This window comes from Gopherus evgoodei, chromosome 4 (genome assembly GCF_007399415.2).
Source record: "Gopherus evgoodei ecotype Sinaloan lineage chromosome 4, rGopEvg1_v1.p, whole genome shotgun sequence".
Taxonomy (NCBI): Eukaryota; Metazoa; Chordata; order Testudines; family Testudinidae; genus Gopherus; species Gopherus evgoodei.
Genome location: NC_044325.1, coordinates 26090833 through 26111218, shown reverse-complemented (window position 1 = coordinate 26111218; position 20386 = coordinate 26090833). Strand labels below are relative to the sequence as shown.

The 20386-nt window shown below is 41.3% G+C and overlaps 1 protein-coding gene across 4 annotated transcripts in view; it reads left to right on the top strand.

Annotated features, from left to right (window-relative positions):
• The window catches only part of EVL (Enah/Vasp-like), a 222810-nt gene that overhangs the window by 105056 nt on the left and 97368 nt on the right, over window positions 1-20386 (top strand). For all 4 annotated transcript variants that reach the window (XM_030558771.1, XM_030558772.1, XM_030558769.1 and 1 more), the window contains exons 2-3: window positions 6284-6452; window positions 19483-19660. In XM_030558771.1, coding sequence (XP_030414631.1) covers window positions 6284-6452; window positions 19483-19660 — 347 coding nt within the window. The remainder of the gene's footprint in view (window positions 1-6283; window positions 6453-19482; window positions 19661-20386) is intronic.

The following is a 20386-nucleotide window of genomic DNA, read 5'->3' as shown; positions in this document are numbered from 1 at the left end:
GCAACCCTGGAAACTTATCACATATCCTACAGTAGGTAAGATGCTAACAATGCTGGTAAATGAGCATTTATCTTTGAATGTTCCGGACTGCATATGTCAGTTTTCAGGGAAGCCAGACCATCCAGGAAGAAATTATATCTTAACTCATTGATTCATAGATTTCAAGGCTAGAAGGAACCATTGTGATCATGTAGTCTGACTTCCTGTATAACGCAGGCCATAGAACTTCTCCAAAATTATTCCTAGAGCAGATCTTTTAGAAAAACATTCAAACTTGATATAAAAATTGTCAGTGATTGGAGAATCCATCATGATCTTAGGTAAATTGTTCCAATGGTTAATTACCCTCACTGTCAAAAATGTACACTTTATTTCCAGTCTGAATTTCTCTAACTTCAACTTCCAACCACTGTTTCACATTCAATCTTTCTCTGCTAGATTGAAGAGCCCATTACCAAATATTTGTTCCCCACATAGATACTTACAAACTGTAATAAAGTCACCCCATAACCTTCTCTTTGTTAAGCCAACCAGAGCAGTCAACCACCAGACAGGAAAGCCTGATAGCTTGTCATAAATATGGTTCTAACATTACAACAAAATGAAATGACAACATGAAAAAACTTATAAACAAAAAGGAGGGTGTTTTTAGCAACAAACACTATCGGACATAGCCATAAATGTAGAGAGATTGACCAATTTTTTTGTAAATAAATGTGGAGTTTACTGCTATTCATCAGATTTATCATTTCACTTGCAAATAAATAAATAAAAAGTGTTGACAAGTAGGCAGGTAAATTCCAGCGGAGGGAGAAAAGCTGCTGTGCAGTAGATCAAGAAGACTGAGACACTCAGAGACCTCAAAGGTGGACATGACTGAAGAATCTAAGTAGATAGATCAATGAATGGCCATGCTGCTTTAAACACAGTGGGGTCTACTAGCATCTACTATGCAGATGAATGCATTTGCTTTAACTTTTAAGTAAGTTAGTAGTCCTGTTACAGAGCTTTGTCATGTCAGAGGCATACTGCACTTGGAAGGAAATAGTTTAGGAATGGCTAACTATGGATATTACCATTCGAGTTCAAACTGGCATCTCAGAGGGAAAAGACCATTTTAATAGGATGTCTCTAGTCTGGTCCAAAATCATATCCCAGTGTATGGGAAGCCTTATAATGTGTGTGAGAGCTCTAAGAAGGGAAGAAGAAAATTCAGAACAGGAATTGGCCATTTTTATTGGGTTAATCACACAACTGTACAAAACTAGTCAGGGCATGATGTGTTGAATTTGCTGTTACTATAGTGTAAAAGTCAGTGGTCTCTTAAGCATGTACTGCTTTGTAATGAGGCTTGGGTTAACAGGTGTCTGGTTTTCGACTGGAACACCCGATTGAAAAGGGATCCTGGCAGCTCCAGTCAGCACCACTGTTAAAAGTCTGGTTAGCAGTGCAGTGGGGCTAAGGCATGTTCCCTGTCTGCCCTGGCTCCATACAGGTCCTGGAAGCAGCTGGCATGTCCCTGCAGTCTCTAGGCACAGGGTGATCAGAGAAGCACCACAAGTTGTCCCAGCATCGGCTCCACAGCTCCCATTGGCCAGAAACCGTGGCCAACGGGAACTGCGGGGACAGCACCTGCAGGCATGGGCAGCGCGCACAATGCAGAGCTGTGTGGCCGTGCCTCTGCCTAGGGGCCGGACATGGCGGCCTCTTCCAGGAGCAGTGCAGAGCCAGGGCATGCAGGAAGCCTGTTTTAGCCCCTCTGCATCGCTGATCAGGAGCCGCCTGAGGTAACTGCCACCCGAGTGGAGCCCACACCCTGAACCCGCTCCTGCACCTCAACCCTCTGCCCCAGGTCGGAACCCCCCTCCTGCACCCAAACTCCTGGAGCCCACACCTCAAACCTTTTCCCGCACCCAAACCCCAGCCCTGAGCCTGCTCTCAAAACCCCTTGGCCCCAGCCCGGAGCCCCCTCCTGTACTCTGCACCCCCACCCAGTGAGAGATGGAGGGAGGGAGGGGGGCTGGAGTGAGTCGGGGTGTGGCATCAGAGAAGGGACGAGGCACAGCTGGGGGTCCAGGGCAGGGTGGGACAGTGCAAAGGTGTTTGGTTTTGTGCAATTAGTTGGCAACACTAAATTAGGCCCATGTTTTTAGCCTCCTCATGTTCACTTGACTATAATGGAAATCCAGGCTGGCAACAGTGGAGTCGGGCATCTTGCATGTTGATGCAATGGAATATAATTAAAAAATCAATATAGAAATTACTGTAATTACATTTTGAGTGTTATGTGTAATGAAATAGCGTAATGGATCTGCTACAAAATATCTCTGTTCTCAGTAATCATTTTTTTTTTTTAGGAGCATCAGGAAGTTTATGGTTGTGGGTTGTTAAACCATGACTAAATACAAATGCTGATATGATCCATACTGTTCTGAGAGAGAGAGAGAACGTAGGCTATTCACAGTCATACGATACAAAGTGTTACCGTATGCCTACAGTGCATTCCCCTGCCTCACAGCATTAACAACAATTTATGGCCCAGAAAAATAGCTGGGGAAACTTCCCTGGTAGCTCATATCGTTATCTGGTTTAGATATAAAACAGTGTAATAACCCTTTCCAGTTCCCACTGAGATCAGTAAAAAGACTCCGCTTGATTTCAATGGGCATTGGATCGGACACTTTGACATATTTGGTGGGAAGTTACTATAGCAGCCGCAGGGGTAAAGTGAGAAAATAGAATTTAGGCTCCTTAGTTCAAGGTGATGGGCTGTATGCTAGAATCAGGTCCTGGGAGGGACAATAGGGTTTGCAAGTAATGAAGGATTTTGCAAAGAGTGGTTTTCCTTGCATTGTATGTCTTCTATGATGTTGCTTTCTTTTATTTCACTGGAGGCCAAGTAATGGACCTGATTCTGTTCCTATTGAAGTAATGGTTAAAAACTCCTATTGACTTCGGGAGAAGCAGGAATTGCGCCTGATATTTTGTACTATAGGAGAGTTAATTAAAATGCCTCAGCTACTAAAACTGACTTGGGGAAATGCTGCTGTAAAGCACTTGCCCACCTTTAAAAAGAATAGTGCTATATTTTGGGGTTTTGTTTAGTCACACAATGTCGATATTAGAGCTGTGTGTAGGGCAGGAGTACCAGTTCATGAAGCATTTTGAAATTTAGCTTCATTCCAAATCAGAATGAAAACCAGAAATTGATAAATTCTTTGTGAAGGAAAATTTTTTAAAAATCATTTTTCATTGAGCACAATGTTTTGTTTTGATTTTGACTTCTTAAAATGTTGCATTTATTATATGATAGTATATATTATAGTACAAAATTTCAAAATGAAAACTCATTCAAAAGAAATAAAACATTTCAATCTGAAAATGTCAAAACAGGACCTTTCGGTATTGTCTTAACTTTTTTCCCTGGTTTTCTTCCAAAAGGAAATTCCAGTAAAATAGACTTGATTTTGCAAAGCATTTTAATTTGGATGAAATATGGTTTGGTCAAAATTTCTCTGACTAGCTCTCATCAATATGAATAAGAGTGCAGATGTGCAACAGACATCATGGAGGACACAGCAATAGGGTGCTGAAAGCAGATGTACTTCACTCTGCAGCCTGTTCTTGATGTCCTAAACTTTCACTGACTCTAGGAATAGTCGCTTATGATCAGCAGGTACTCAGCTCTGTCTTAGTTTGGCCTGTAGTTAATCAAGCAGCTGTTTGGGTTTTTTTTTAATAAGCAAACATATGCATTATAATGAGAAAGTAGGTGGGGGGAAGGGGACAGGACCATGAGCTCCATTTTGTAGCATGAACTATCCTCCCCTATAAACATCAGAAGTTGAATTGGGCTTTTCAGAAAAACCTTTCAAACAACTGATGTTTTATGATTACTCTGCCAAGAGGTTTGACCAAGTTGTTGTACTTAAAGGCCCTAAAGGATTTCGGCCCCATTGTACTATAATGAAAAAACATTCCCTGTCCCATATAACAAGACAACAACAGGTGGATGGACATGGGCATATCCCTTATAAGACCTAAAGTACGTACATAAAGAATGCTAGTATTTATATTTCAGACTGTGCAATCTGCTTCTCCTATATGCTCCAGTAACGCAACCTACCGATTTTCATGCTCTGAAGTAATAATAGCCTATTATTCTGGATTTCTTAGCTTTAAGATAATTAATGGATTGTCTGCCGATATAGGGCATGCTGTCTGACACTGTATCTGACTATCATACTTATCAGCATCACGTCTGAGCATATCCCACAGGTAGAAATTGACAACAATGAATCTCTCTCTTCCTATCTTGATGATGCAAGAGAAGTTTGGAGTTTTTTCTGGTTATTGTTTCTTTGCTTGGTTTTTTAAAGATTAATGAGACAGCTCTTTAAGTGTTACCGCTTTTCCTTAGATACTTGAAAATGCTTTACTATCTCTCCATCCTAAACCAGGACCGCCCAGAGGATTCAGGGGGCCTGGGGCAAAGCGGGGGTGCTGTGGCACTTGTACTCACCCGGTGGCAGTCTGGGTCTTTGGCGGCATTTCAGCGGCGGGGGGCCCTTCAGTCGCTCCGCGTCTTTGGCTGCACTGAAGGCCCTCCCCCCCCCACCACTGAAATGCCACCGAAGACCCGGACCACCCCTGGGACAGGACTTGCGGGGCCTTATGCTGGACATAAACCATAACAATTTCATTTATATTTTTAAAAGACCATAGGCCTGATCCTACACTGCTTACTCATGCAAGCCTACTGTTATGTGCAGGATGAGGGCCCAGATCTTAGATCATAGAAATTTTGAGCATTTACCTATTTCTCGTGAGAGTAGTTCTAGTGTCTGCAACTGCTAGGAATTCAGGGTAGCAATACTTGAAATATTGGTTAACAGTTCAAAAATGTCAGTGATGGATGTTAAGTATTATGTTCTGTGTTTGTGTGACCTCAGCTATATACCCAATGATATCTGTTACATATGGAAGATGTATTTTTTACAGTAATCTGGGGGAGTGCACCGTTTGTCTTAGCTTCTATTCCAAGAATAAATTTCAGTGGGAGGGAAATAATATTCAGGTGAAATTACAGAACAAAAATAAACATTTACAGTAACTACGGTATAATAATTATGCTCTTTAACAAGATATTTTCATCGCTTGAAACTGCAACTGCACAGTAGGTACTCATAGGTGCTGGAACTAAGGATGCTGGGGATGCTGCCGCACTATTTTTGGCTTGAAGTGGTTTCCATCATATACGGGGTTTACAGTTTGGTGCAATGGCTGTCAGCACCCCCCCCACACACACACACAAATTGTTCCAGCACCACTGCTACTGCTAAAAAATATAAAAAACTTAGATAAAGTTCAGAAAAAAAGCAACCTCTGTTATATTGATTTAGATGGGGAAATCTTCCAAATCACAGTTCCCCCAGAATACTCCAGAATTCATGTTGTCATTATCTACATCTATTTAAAATGGTTCTTCACATCTTTACCTCTGGTTGAAAATAACTGAAATATGTGAATCCAGATATTCTGATTTTTTTTAATGTAATCTTGTATTTCTTAACATTTTGGGCTACTTCTGAAAGATGATTATGTCAGTAATTAAACTGCATCTCAGTAATTAAACTGCATCTCCCCAGCCCCTTGATCTTTCCTTCTTTGCTAGTAAGCTGAAGTAAAACTGTTTTTTAAAAGAACGTGTGCATCTTCTACAGTGTATTTTGGGACTTCTAAATGTGTCATCAAGTTCTGAGTTTTACAGACAGTAGCTGGATAAGTGTAACTGATTTCTTCAGTTTACCTAACAGGGCTTTTGGTTTGAGGATCCACTTGCTCCCTGTTTAAACTGTGTGTCTAAACTTTACTCCAGGTAATCTGCCAATGAGCTGCAACATATTAATAATTGTAAAAGCAGATATGAAAGGCCTCACTTGTCAACAGGTGCAAATTAAATGGAGCATTAATGCTTTTGGTTCCCTTAAAGTATTCGTGAATTAAGTTTCCACTTAGGTCCTAGTATTGGTGTGCAAGATTAAAAAAGAATAAATTCAAGAAATGTAACCCACTGAAGAGTGTGTATGTGTTTACACACACATTTAACCATTAAAACATTAATTTGGCAGGCACCATGCAAAATGCCTGCCTTCTGAGGGTTAATAGACCAGGCATGCAATATATGGTTTAAATGTATTTAATAATTGTGTTTTCCTCAGAATAGTTTGCAATAAACCACACATTTACTGTATTTTATGGTTGTGTTACTTTTGTTCTCCAGCGAACAGAGTATTTGCCAAGCCCGGGCTTCAGTTATGGTCTATGATGATACCAGTAAGAAATGGGTGCCAATAAAGCCTGGACAGCAGGGATTCAGCAGAATCAACATATACCACAACACTGCCAGTAACACCTTTAGAGTAGTTGGAGTTAAACTACAAGATCAACAAGTGAGTAACTGTCTTTTGTGTCCTGTACATGATCCTTTGATCTCTAAAGATGTAATCAGTTATATAATTGATCCTGCTCCTACTAAGCACATATACATTTATGTTCTGCTCCATAAAGCCGTGTCCTGTGTGATTTCTTGATCCAGGACTGTACCTCTATTTATTATAGCTTGTTATTTGTCCTTTATGCGAAAAAGAAATCTCATGGAAGATTTTGTGTGTTTTCAGCTCCATTTTATTATCCCTGTTTTCTACTGAAGGATTTGCTCCCTGCTACTCCCCAGCTGCTCTTTACTGCTCCATCCATGGTACAAACTTCTAGTGTTCCTGCCAAATAAGAGATCATTCACTCTCCCTGCGACTCCTGCCTTCTCATGATGAGTAACTAAGTTCTCATTTTGCATTTAAAAAATCTAAGCACATATTCTGATCTCATTTACAATGGCATAAATAGAGCTTTGTGGGATTTACACCATCAAAACTGAGTTCAGACTCTGCTCCCTAGTCAATGGCTGCCTGTATGATAGGGGGGAACTGTCAGCAGCAGTGTCAGGTGTGTCAGATTGAAGTGTGAAGGCATTTGTTCCCAGGAGTTATAAATAGATGTCTCATTTTAAATGTAATATTCACATTCAAGTGAACAAATCACATGATTCTGTAAACTGTTAAATCAGTGAATTAGTCCCACTTTACATTTTAGAACAAGGGCCTGGGAGTCAGGAGTCCTAGCCCTGTCATTCACTCGTGTGATCTAGGGCATGTCACTTAACTTCTCTGTCTCAGTTTCTGTCTTTTGTAAAATGTAATGATGCTCACTGCTCTGCTTTGAAAAGCGATCTGTGGATGGGAAGTGCTACATATGTGCTAATTAGTATTTAATATTAGACAATCTGATGCACCCACTGCCTTCATGTTTTTCAAAGAGAAACTCAAATGATTTTTGGAAAATATAGTATGTTGGTTTTCAACTATTTACGGTGTACTTCTGAAACTGTTTAAAGTATTTGTTCATCTCTATTTTTATCTTTTTCTGGTCAGCAAAGGTATTATAAATATACATAAAACTTGAACCTTGCATTTTGAATAGAGCTGAAATATGTAAAGTTGCTGTGTTTAATTAGTAACAAGATCAGATATCTTTGTTTATGCTTTGGTATCATTGAATGATGTCAGGATGGTTGCGAAAGAGTGCACATTAATGAACTTCTAGTACCTAGCCCAGTAAAAGAAGCACAAATCCTTGTTTTACATGGGCCCAACATAAATAAAAGCTTTTGGTTTTTGTATACAATTTTTTCAGCAATTGGGTGATGGCTTTTTTTTTTAAGCTACTTATATGTAACCCAGAGGGCTTTCTTAATCAGATTATAACAATTTAAATGTAGGACAAATTTGAGAGTTAAATTGTAAGTCTTGGCAATGGTGTTTTAAATGTCAGTTCATTAGCTTTAGCTTCTGGATTGGATTGCAGATGTCATTGTTTGCATGAAGTAAATAAGCAGGCACAGGTCATCACTGAAAACGTCTGAATTCAGGACGAAACGTATGTAAGAAGATAAAATCCATATGTCTCTACTGAATGGGAGGTGTTCAGGCGTTTGATGATAAAAAATAATTGTCAAGCTACCTGAAACTAGGTTAAAATCTCTTCAGAAAATAAAAAGGTATTAGAAAAAATACTCATTTAAAGATGATTACAAAGAAATGTCTTATAATCACAAAATCCATTGGACAAAGCATAAACTTAAAAATAAGACTGGTACTTAAAAGATCATTTCAGAGTTTTTCAGGTTCAGAATTTAAACTACTTCACATCAGTCCCAGCTCTAATATCCCATCTTCTGTAGTGGTTTATTACTGCAACCAAGATTTGCTAAATAGTTGCATTTAACAACAACAACAAATGACATCTAGTGCATATTGTTCTCTGTTTAAACCAACTCATGCACACTCATACTGACTTCAGTAAAGTCCCATTGAAAAGTGAGGGTTTGTTAAAATTAACTACACTTCTACCCCGATAAAATGTGACCCGATATAACAGGAATTCAGATATAACGTGGTAAAGCAGTGCTCCGGAGGGGGGCAGGGCTGTGCACACCAGCAGATCAAAGCAAGTTCGATATAATGCAGTTTCACCTATAACACAGTAAGATTTTTTGGCTCCTGAGGACAGCATTATATCAGGGTAGAGGTGTATTTAGCTAGCAAAGCATGTTTTCTGAAAATGGCCAGATCCTCAAGTAGTGTAAATTGGCATAAAATGAAATCACTGGAGCTTTGTCGATTTATACCAACTGAGGATCTGGCTCAAAATCCCTAGCACAGTATTGCCATACAGAGTCAATTTAAACTTGTATTGCATACTGATTGGCAGGATGGGATAGAGAGAGATTAAACTAATCTACATGACATGACCTTTGTCTGCTTTTAATGTCTTATGTTTAATTTTCTCCTTACTCTAGATCTCTCTGAATCTTATGTTTTTAATTTGCATTCTCGGTCTCCTGCTGCATGTAGGTTTTCTTTACCTTGTCTTTCTCTGGCTGCTTTTTCTTCTGGCCCTTTTCCTAGTTTTCGTTTAATGATATTTATAACTTAATCTTTATTTTCCTTACCTTTCTATCTCTGTTTGTCATTTTCTCTACTTAGCCACCACTGAAAAACTCCCCAAAAAGGTTCCATCCCACTAATGTGGTTTTTAAGATGATGTTGAGTGTGATCAAATGTAAATTTAACAACTGGAAGTGGTCATCAGACCATTTTATAGGTCTCATTCGCACGCTCCACTATGTCTCTCTCTCTTCCTCGGCTGCAATGTTTAAGTACTTATTAACGACATAGTGCAAATGAATTTATCTGTTTCCCCTGCATAGACACACATATCTGTGTACACTCATACCAACATGATCAGCAACCCCAAAAAAGCAGCAGCAATACAGGCTGAGGCACTTTTCAAGCTGTGGTCACCAGCGCTTTAACCACTTCCATTTTGTTAGTCATTTGTCTTGAATATTTGTCTGCAGAAGTCAGCTGCTTTTAGTTTAATTCAGAGGTACAATTGAGTGATTTTTAAGTGAGGAATTTAATATCAAGTCATACAGCCTCAGGAGGAGCTAGTTATTGAGATGCATGTGGCAGGGCTATGCTGAAGAAATAGACAGGACAAGTCAAAAGTGGATCACACTAGTCTGGAGGATTTATGTAAAGTCCTGAGCTAGAAAATTAATATAAAAATGGGACCTTGGAGAAAGTGGTACTTTTCAGAATTGACCATTGCAAGGTTAGGCCAGAATTGGAGCTAGTACCCTGACAGCATTCTTGTGATATAAATTTGCCACATTTTTGAAAATGTTGGGTCAGATTCATCCCTGGTGTTGAATCATAGAATATCAGGGTTGGAAGGGACCTCAGGAGGTCATCTAGTCCAAACCCCTGCTTGCACTAGGCCCAATCCCCAGACAGATTTTTGCCCAGATCCCTAAATGGCTCCCTCCAGGATTGAACTCACAACCCTGGGTTTAGCAGGCCAATGGTCAAACCAATGAGTTATCCCTCCCCACCTCCCCCCTCCAGAGGTGGGGTACCTCTTTTATTGAAGTTGTGGGGGCCTGGGCCTGCTTGCAGCAGGACTAAATTTGGTCTGCTCTGTGGAGGTATTAGCCATTGTGAGGTTATTAGGCTATAACCCTCTGAATTTTAGAGTATGTGCAGTTGGTGCCAATCTGGGGAAACATTGCAAGAGCCACAAGCATCAAGTTGAAAGGAAATGTCCCTGCATTATTATTATGTAGTGCCCAGATCCCAATGATAGACAGGGCCCCCTGTTCCTGGCATTGTATACATCCGTAACAAAAAGACAGGCCTGCCCCAAGGAGCTTACAATCTAAGCATAATACAAAACACAGCAGATGGATACAACAAACAAACAGAGAGCAAGGTAACAGTGAGACATTCCTGGCCGTCATGAAAAACAATGGTGGCATTGAAAGATGGCAAATTATAATATGGATATATAATTTTTTTCATACAATTCAGAATTAAGCTGTGGAACTCATTGCCACAATATGTCATTGAGGACAAGAGCTTAGCAGGATTCAAAACAGGATTGGACATTTATGTAGATGATGTGATTAGCTAGTGTTTCCACAGTAAATATTAAAAGGGATGTGTGATGGGGTGTACGGATCCTGAGCTGCAACAGCTACAATAGGGTTAATGGACAAAGCAGCTACTTCCTCACCTGCAGCTAATTATATAACCAGCAGCAGGTGGAATAAAAGGCTGCAGCTCAGGCAGAGAGGGGCTGCTGACAGTGTCTGTGGAGGATGCTGCACCAGCCACAAACTTGAAGACAGGAAGTGGCCCAGGGAATCAGCAGTGAGTCTGAGGAAGGAGAATGTATCAGCTTAGTAGTACAGGGTTCTGAAATTGGAACACAGAGGAGAGGGAGTGTCGGGGTTCCCACAGAAGGAATGTAAATCCCTCCTGCATTTGCCCCCTGTAAGGGGGCAAAGACTACTGAACTCAGGTTGAGGCTGAAGACCTGACATAAGCTCCTAGGACTGTTTGTTATCCTGGAAAGGGTGGGGCCCTATAAACAACTTGTTGGGAGGGCTGAGTTGTGAGAAGGGTAAACTACGTCAGGCCCAGAGTGGCCACTGATAGGGTATGCCAGAGGCTTCTACACCATGCCTAGCCGTGATAGGGGCATGCTGGCCAATGAGTGACCCGTCTACAGAGGAAAAGGGGTTTACAAAGGGATCAAAATCATCATGTTTTAGGCCTGAAGTTAAACTACTGGGAGTTAGAGAGAAGAACCCTTTCTGGTGGGCAGATTAATCCATCGCTGTTTTCTGCGAGGTCCCTTGCACTTTCCTGTTGCACAGCTGCTGCTGGCCATTGTTGGAGATAAAAACTACTCCAGGTGGACCATTGGTCTCGTCTAGTGTGGAAAATCCTAGTTTCTGACATATGTAGCTCTAGAGGAAACTTCCCCTAGAAATTTTATAAAAGCTATGTTCCGAACACTGGAAAATGTTTATGTATTTATTTTATTTGCTACTTTGAAGCATCCAACGTTCCATTTCACAATTAGCCTTGTGATCCAAGCACCATCTACAGCAGATTCTACTCTGCCTTCATTCTTTCATCAAGAGCCAAAGCAGTCCTGTATTTGCCTTTATTCTGAAACTACTGACTGAGGAGGCAAAATTAAACTCATCCACGTCCTTTCCTTTTTCTTTTAAAAGAGGCCACCCTTTGGAGCATGAGGACAGGTTGTATACTTATTCTTCTACACCAGAGCTGGGCAAACTACAACACGCGGGACCGTCCTGCCCGGCCCCTGAACTCCTAGACAGGGAGGTCAGCCCCCGACCCCTCCTCTGCAGCCTCACCGCACTGCGGCACTAGTGCTCTGGCCCACCGCTCCTGCTGGGCAGCAGGGTGGTGTGACTGGTTCTAGCCGGGCGGCGGGGCTGCAAGCTTCTGCAGCTCTGAGCGGGCATGGTAAGGGGGCGTGTGTATGTGTGGGGGGGATTGGATAAGGGGCAGGAGGTTCCGGGGGCAGTCAGGAGGTGGGGGTGTGGATAGGAGTCAGGGCAGTCAGGGAACAGGGAGCATGGGGGATTGGCTAGGCGGTTGGATCACAGGGGGGCGGTTAGGGGTGGGGGTCCCAGGAGGAGTTGGTCAGGGGACAAGGACCAGTGGGGGTTGGATGGGGCGGAGGTTTTGAGGGGGGAAGTCAGGGTGTGGGAAGTGGGAGGGGTGGATAGGGGGCAGGGGCTAGGCTGTTTGGGGGAGGCACAGCTTTCCCTACCCGGCCCTCCATACAGTTTCGCAACGTCAGTGTGGCCCTTTGGCCAAAAGGTTTGCCCACCCTTGTTCTGCACATTGGTTTTGCTGGCAGCCTGAAAAGTGGCAGTATTCCAAGAGTGAATATGGGCAAGAGGGTTCAGGATTCTGTGTCTCCTCCACCTGAAGTGGTTAAACCCTCAAAGTGAAGGCAGCATTCTGAATTCTTCAGCCCACATGGGATTAAATACGCTGATATGCAAACTGAAGAGTTTATCTGCATTGGTAAATCATTTATTGGAGCGACTTTTTGTTAGTCACCAAATGCTTCACACCCTTCAGTGCTCTTCAGGTTTGTACAGTCCTGCTCCTGAAAACCAAAGACTTTCTGCAGATGAAGGGGACAGACTGCTCAGAGTAGAGAGAGCCACACGCCAGTCTTCCTAAACATTTCTTCAAAGGCCCTGGCTCTGCCTCCCTGGCTTAAGTTCTTCAGAGATGATTGAAAAGTGTTGTTTCTTTTTGTTTGTTTGTTTTTGTTTTTAAATTGGTAAATATGAAAAATACTGGCTTGTTAGCCCAGACATAAGACCCCTTTTGCTCTCTACGGACCCATTTCACCATGGGCATTATCCATGCAAACTTCCCTATATTCCCTTGCCTAAGCTCAGAGGGATCGTCTGTAGGATGAGCAAGTAGTTCCGTCTCTGTGTGATTCAGGCATTGCCCCCCCCTACCGCCCCTCGTGCTGTGTCTGCCATCTAGTGGCAGTAATTGTGGTCTTGCAGAACTGGACTGATACTAATTTATATTCCATAGTCAACGGAGCAGCCTTGTGACCACAACAGATTTCATTCACTAGACACATGAGCTGGTTGTGAATGGAGAACAGAGGTGCAAGATCCTGGATCCCAGATCCAATCCTTTGAGCATTCTAAATGACTAGCAGGGGGATTTTGGTAGGGTGGGGTTGTTTGCTTTAATTATTATAGTTTTTTTGTTGGATATGCCGTATTTGTATTACAATAGTGTTTAGCAAACCTAGTCATCAACCAGAACCCCATTGTGCTAGGTGCTGTACAAACAGAACAAAAAGACAATCCCTGCTCCAGAGAGCTAATAATCTAGATAAGACATATATTTCTAAGGCATACATCACTTAAGTATTTGGGAAAAAAGGATTCTTATTAAAGAAGAAAAAGAAGAAGGCAAGGCATAATTGCCTATTTTGCCTCTATTTAAATAAGTTTTTCAAATAAAAATCCCTGTGATGAATCCTGTGTGCCAGTCTGAAAATGCTGCTGTGATAGGAATTATAGAATATCTATGAGAGCTCCAGATCCACCACCTTATAAAGGGACAATGCTGATGTTAAACTAACTTGTACTCTTAATGTAACAGCTCTCATTCTGGTCTTTTTGTAGTTGTCTAGCATTATCTGTAGTGAGAAATATGAAATTTAAAAAAACACAGCAGCCCCACCCATAGATATCTGTCTGAAAGATCACCCAAAATGGCTATGCGTCCTGTTTCTGATCTCACACAACTGTGAATCAGGAGTTTCTCCAGTGAAGTCTGTGATGACAAAGTAGTGTGAGGTCAGAATTGTACCCAGGATGATTAAAGTGTAAGTTTAATCATGATCTTCAGCTGATACTCGTTCTTGAACTATTCACTAAGCACCAAGTCCATAGAACACAAAGGATGTGGTCTAGAGCTAACAAGGAAAGTCTCATTTTAGGCTAATTTCCAGTATCTGGGTACGGTGGAAACAGTATTAAGAAAGCAGTGATTGTATCATTAGTTACCCACTAATACTTGTCTTTGGATTAAAAACATTTACATTTTATTTTATGTAAATTCTATATATGATTATCAGATGTTTGTTAAATATTTATTTTGGCAGGCTTGTGCCATCCTAAAATGGTAATGGAAATGTGTGGAAAGCAGGTACTGTGCTTATACATTCGCTACTTGTCTAATATTCTTCTGCCAATTTAAATTTTTTCATCCACTGTAAGGTCAAAAGTTCTTAGAGCGATAAGTCATCCATCTGTTAAATTGATTTAAAAAAAAAAATCAAAACCACTTTTGACTCAAAATGGAGGAAAAAAATGTCAGAAACTAATTAAACATAAGTATTGTTAATAATCTAATTACAGTTATTAATAATATTCTAATAATACCAAATACTTACAATGAACCAGATAGATCATTTCTGCATTTTGAAAAAGATTGCAGCTCGTGTGTAAAGGGAAACAGACATAGGTAGCACCCATAACCTTTGTGTTGCTAAATTGAAGATCAAGTTAAAGAGGATGAAGAATGTTAAAAAGAAGTGGCACAGTTGAAAGATCCAAACACAAAAAGTGCTTTTCAGCTTGAACTGAAGAACCAATTAAGTGTTCTAATGGAATCAGCTAAAGAAAACCAAGACAGTGATACTCTGCGGGAAAACATTAGAGTGTGTCATCCAGAAAGCACAAAGACAGTCCTAATAATAACAAAATCTAAAGAGAAGAATGCTGCTTGGGCAGAAATGAAAAAGAGAAGTAGTAAAAAGAAAAAACACATGAATGCTAAGATGTGTGAAGAGAAGCAAGTGGCAAGAAGAATACAGAGCTCTACAGAAAGAGGTAAAAAGGAGGAGTGCTAGAAGGGAGGAAAAGGCACATGGACAGAAAATGTCAAGAGGCTGAAGATGCTAGCCAAAGAGGTGACCTTACAACCTTGTATAAAACAGTTAAAAAGCCAACAGGAAACTTCAGCAGCACTGGAGGTCTTATGCAAATGGAAATACTCTTAGTGCAGAAGAAGAGCAAAGGAAAAGACAAGCAGAACATTTTTAGGTTGTTTTAAATAGACCAAGAACAAGCAAAACTCCTGAAATACACGATGAACACTTTGCATTAGAGCTTGACATCAGTAAACAAACTGAAAAATGAGAAAGCAGCTGGAGAGGATGACATAGCTGGAGAAATGGTTAAAGCAAGTGACGAAACAGCCCTCCAGACTTTCCTTATGTTTTTAGATAGAATATGGAATGAAGAAAAGACCGTAACCCAAAGGAAGAGAGGCCATAGTAAAATCCCTAAAGAAGAGTGACCTTACCTATTCCAGTAATTGGAGAGGAATCACATTGCTTTTAGTGTAACGTCATCCTAGAACATATAAAGAAACAAATAGGTCTCCAATTTAGAGAGGAGCAAGCAGGTTTGAGACCACTGAGATCACATGAAAACCATATTGTTGTTCCCAAATATATTATATAGAACAAAGTGTGGAGTGGAATGCACTCTTGTGATAAATTTTACAGATCTTTCAGAAGGCTTTTGACAGTATACACCGAGTCTTTGGAAAATTATGGCATGTCATGGAATACCAACAAAAATAATTTAGAATTATCATGGATTTCTACAATAATGCAGAATGTGCAGTCAGAGGTGGTGACGAAATCACTCAGTGGTTTGTAGTGACAATGGCAGTAAGGCAAGGGTATATTATGTCCCCATTGTTTTGCATTGGTCATTGACTGTGTAATGGCAGAAGACAGCCGAGGAATTGTATGGACAAGTGTATTGGATGATCTTATTTTTGTTGATGACATTTGTCCTGCTTAGTACTACACATCACTTAATGTAAGAAAAAAAACAAGCTTTTGGCAAACATAACAAAACAAGTTTATTAACAAGGGGAAGCCAAATATATGACTATCAATGTGCCAAAAGCAACCATCAGAGTATGGAGAAGCACAAGAATTCAGTCATTTTATCTGCGTAGGGAGTGAGATGTGCAACAATGGTGACACCATGCTATGTGTCAAGCAATGAATAGCAAAAGCAGCATACAACTTTCATAAACTTGGAATTATGGAAAGGTAGCATGATTGGCACTGGTACAAAAATACGATTCTATAAACCAGCTTCATATCTGTCCTCCTTTATGGATCTGAATCATGTAAATCTACAACAGAAGTTCATGATAAGATCACTCATTCCAAAGTAAATACCTGTGGAATATTTTCAGAGTCCATTAAAAAGAGTTTCTTGAACATCAGAAATTCTGAGTAGAGCAAACCTACCTAAAGCATCAAACCTGATAAGAAGACAACAATGGTTACATTGAGGATACCGTTAAAGATGCCATCAATTTCCATGTCAGGTGAGAACATGGACACCACCTGGGAAGAGAAAACAGGGCAACATAGAGAAACATTGTGCAGAACAAAGAAAGAAGCCAAATCCATCAACATGACACTCAGAAGCCTGAACAGACCAGCAGAAGGCCAATATAAATGGTAGAAACTGGTGAACGCCCTATGTATCTGAGAATGCAGGTGGATAAAGAAGAATACCTAATATGAACATAGCACTTTCTATCTCCAAAGAACTGTAAATCATTAGCTAATTAATCCTGCTGTTAATATTATTTGGATTTATGTCTCCTGAACTCCAAGCTACTGTACTACTTTCAAACTTGGAGATATGCGGCTGTCTGGCTCACATTGCTTGTGCCATAGTTAAATCCGGAGTGAATTTTCACTGCAGAAGATGATGATGCAGAAGAAGGATTTAGAACAGACCTTTCTGCTTATATTTGACATTATCGCTTTAAACACAGAAGAGATAAATCAGTAGGTTTGCCTGTTCGTTGGATATACCGTATATTGTTAATTACTAAAGTAGATAAGGCTGGAGATGGAGTTAAGAGATTTAAAATCTCTGGAGGTCTCAGAGGTGAATGCATTTCTGTGATCTGCAGCTGGGGCAGTTAGGCCCCAATCCTGCCCCTTACTCAGTCAACAGAATTAGATATCTCCCCTTGTACACAGCTCACCTGCCAACCACTAATGAGTTGAATATTTCAGGTTAATAGAGCCATGTTTTCAAAAGGGCAGCTTCCCTTTTCGTGGGCAAAGTTTTCACCTACAGAATTCATGCCTGTAATTGCAACAAGTATCAGGGGGCAGCTGTGTTAATCTGTATCCACAAAAACAATAAGGAGGTGGGGGCATCTTAAAGACTAACAGATAATGTGTCATTATATAATGCCTGCATCTGTAATTTTCACTTCATGCATCTGAAAAAGTGAGATTTTTTACCCATGAAAGCTTATGCCCAAATAAATCTGCTAGCTTTAAGGTGCCACCAGACTCCTTGTTGTTTTTGTGTAATTGCAACAGTGGCACAAGTCTTTGGGAGCAGAGCATGAGTGTGAATCAGGCAGCTAGCGTTGCAGGAACTCTGACTTACACTTGTAAGAAGGGAGGCTTCTTAAAGGTTTACCCCAAAGTTTCCTTCTGTATACGTCCTTGCTATACAAGCCACTCAGGGGGCTATTTGATTATCTGACACCTCAGTATTATTTTCCAATAGCCCTTCTTGGTGAGTGGGCTGCCAAAACTTCTCTGCTTTCTGCTTCCTTGGTCTTCTTTTCTCATTCCTGTCTAAACACTTCCATGCATGCTCAGGGCCAGTGCAAGGAAGTTTCACGCCTTAGGCGAAATTTCCACCTTGCGTGTCCCCCCGAGCCCTGCGGCAGCTTCCCCCCCCCCCGCAGAGCTCCCCCCCTCCAGGGAGCCGTGTGGCACCTCCCCACCCCAGCTCACCTCTGCTCTGCCTCCTCCCTGAGCACGCCGCCCCCGCTCTAATTCTCCTCCCAGGCATGGTGCTGTAAGCCTCGAAGGCGGTAGAAGTGGAGCAGCGACCACGCGCTCGAGGAGGAACGCTGTAAAAAAAAAATTGGGGGCACTGCTTTTTGGTGCCTCCAAATCTTGGTGCCCTAAGCAAGCACTTAGTTCACCTTAATGGTAGCACTGGCTCTGTGCATGCTTCCCCTTGCCCTTAAAATAGTCTCCCAAACGGTGTTGCAAGCCCCCTTCTACTCCTGCAAGTCACTTCTTATCACTCAGTGATGGAGCTGATTCACATATGCCCTAATCCAAACCCCACTGAAGAAAGACTCCCATGACGTCAGTGCACTTTCAATCAGAATTATAGCCTGGAACTTGCTTGGGCCTATGGTAAAGTGAGGATCAAAACAACCCCAGCTGTAAGGGCCAGCTATGAAGTTCAGACCTAGATTTACAATACTTGAACATTTGGAATTGTTCTTATCCAGGACCAAATTTCAGGCTTATCTCTCTCCTAGCCCCAACTGTTTGGTACAGAGACAACCTCTGCCGACCGCACTGATATTTTCATGGCACTGTCTCTGTGTGTAACTTTGGACTGTGAGCCCTTCAGGATAGGGATTTTTGTTTTGGTCCTTATATATTACTTGTCATAAAGTGACAATGTAGCCTGCTGGCGAGTGTGCATTATAGGTCCCCGTCTGTGCCCAGTCCACAAAGCACCTGAGGCTATTACGGCATCAATTAGGAATCCTTCACTATTTAGCTCAAGCTATAGCAGCTCATGCTTTTAGCTTTGGAGGTTCCCAGTTCAATCCCTGGTGTGTCAGCCAAGATGGAAACCATCATAGTATTACTACGAACCTTTACTAATTAGACTGTTGCCAATCGTTTTAATTTGTCTCTGAGCACAGCACTTGGCAGTTCCATCTTTAGGAGACGAAAGATGAAAATCAACAAAAAGATTAAAAAACATTGTAAGCGCTTCTCTCCCCATAGTATTAAAAATACTTCTTATTTCTGTAGCCATGAGTGGCAGCTACAGAACTTGCAGCAAGGTAGCAGGTAGAAATGGACACTCTGAGTCTTCCAGTATAATCTGTGCCTATCTAATTCTAGACAAAACAATTCTCCAATTTGAGAAACTGGTAGTAACTTGGAGTATGCAGAAGGAGCAAGTCAGGCCTCTGGCATCTGCTTAAACATGTAACCTGTTGTGGGGGAGGCTTGGTGCCAGTGAATCAGTTGATCCCCTTCACTAACGACTGTGGATGATCGCTCCCCAACGGGTGCCAGCAGCCGCTGGCACCAAGTCAAACACCTGTCTGCAACATGTGCACAGCTGTATGGTAGAGCTTTTGAGGGAGGCATGAGCAGGTAACAGATTTTTCAGGTCGAGCCCCTGTGCCTCGACACTGAATTGAACAATTCTAAATCTCCTCATCAGGTATGTGTCTGTAAATGTCAAAACTCACACTTGCCAACCTTGTTCTGGAAGGTGCATATATATTTTTGCCATTACCGACCTGAACTGATCCATGCCTTTTCTTTCCTGTCAGAGAGTAGAATGTTTGTAACCTTCATCTTTATTTCAAATTGCAGGTAGTGATTAATTATTCAATTGTGAAAGGACTGAAGTACAATCAAGCAACACCTACCTTTCATCAGTGGCGTGATGCACGGCAAGTCTACGGCTTGAACTTCGCAAGCAAGGAAGAGGCTACCACGTTCTCCAATGCAATGTTGTTTGCGCTGAATATCATGAATTCACAGGATGGAGGTATGAGCAATCACTTTGCTCTGCTCTTTTATTAATTGCTTTGCTAGCCCGGGGTGCTTGCTGTCTGTATTTACATACCTCAGTCATGTGATGTAGGTATACCCAGTATCTGTGCCATGCCAAAAAAATAAGCAGAAAGGTGTAATTTAGTTTCCTTGTAGAGGGTCTTTAATTGTACCAACAGTTGCTGTGGCAGGCACTGTACGTATTTGTATGCTTTGCTTTTTCTTCTTTCTTTCCATTTTTCACTCAGTCTAGTCCATGTCGAGATTAGTGGCCAAATTTTGCCATTCTTACGCTGCATAGTAGCTGACTGGGCAGGTAGCTCCATTTATTTGTGAGATACTACTGGTGGAGTACTGTACAGCTCAATATGAGTAAGAGTGGCAGAATCTGAATCTAAACAAACAAGCTAGAGCAAAGCTGTGACATCTCATAAAACTTTACATGTAGAACTTGGAGTTTGTATTTCTTCGGGTGTCTTATTTGTCAGTTACAAACATTGGCTACATTGGCCTACCTGCCTTGCATAGAGGGTACATATATGTACAGTGTGTGGCTTCTTGTTATAGGACACAGTAAGAGCCAAAGATTTAAACCTTGGCTTTGGCGTATGCTGTTACAAGTAGTATATTGACTGAAGTTCAGGCTTATAGTGGAAAGAAATTGCTTCATGAGTTGAAAAGGTGACTGGTGGTATCTTGCCAAAGACACAGACTAAGGGCA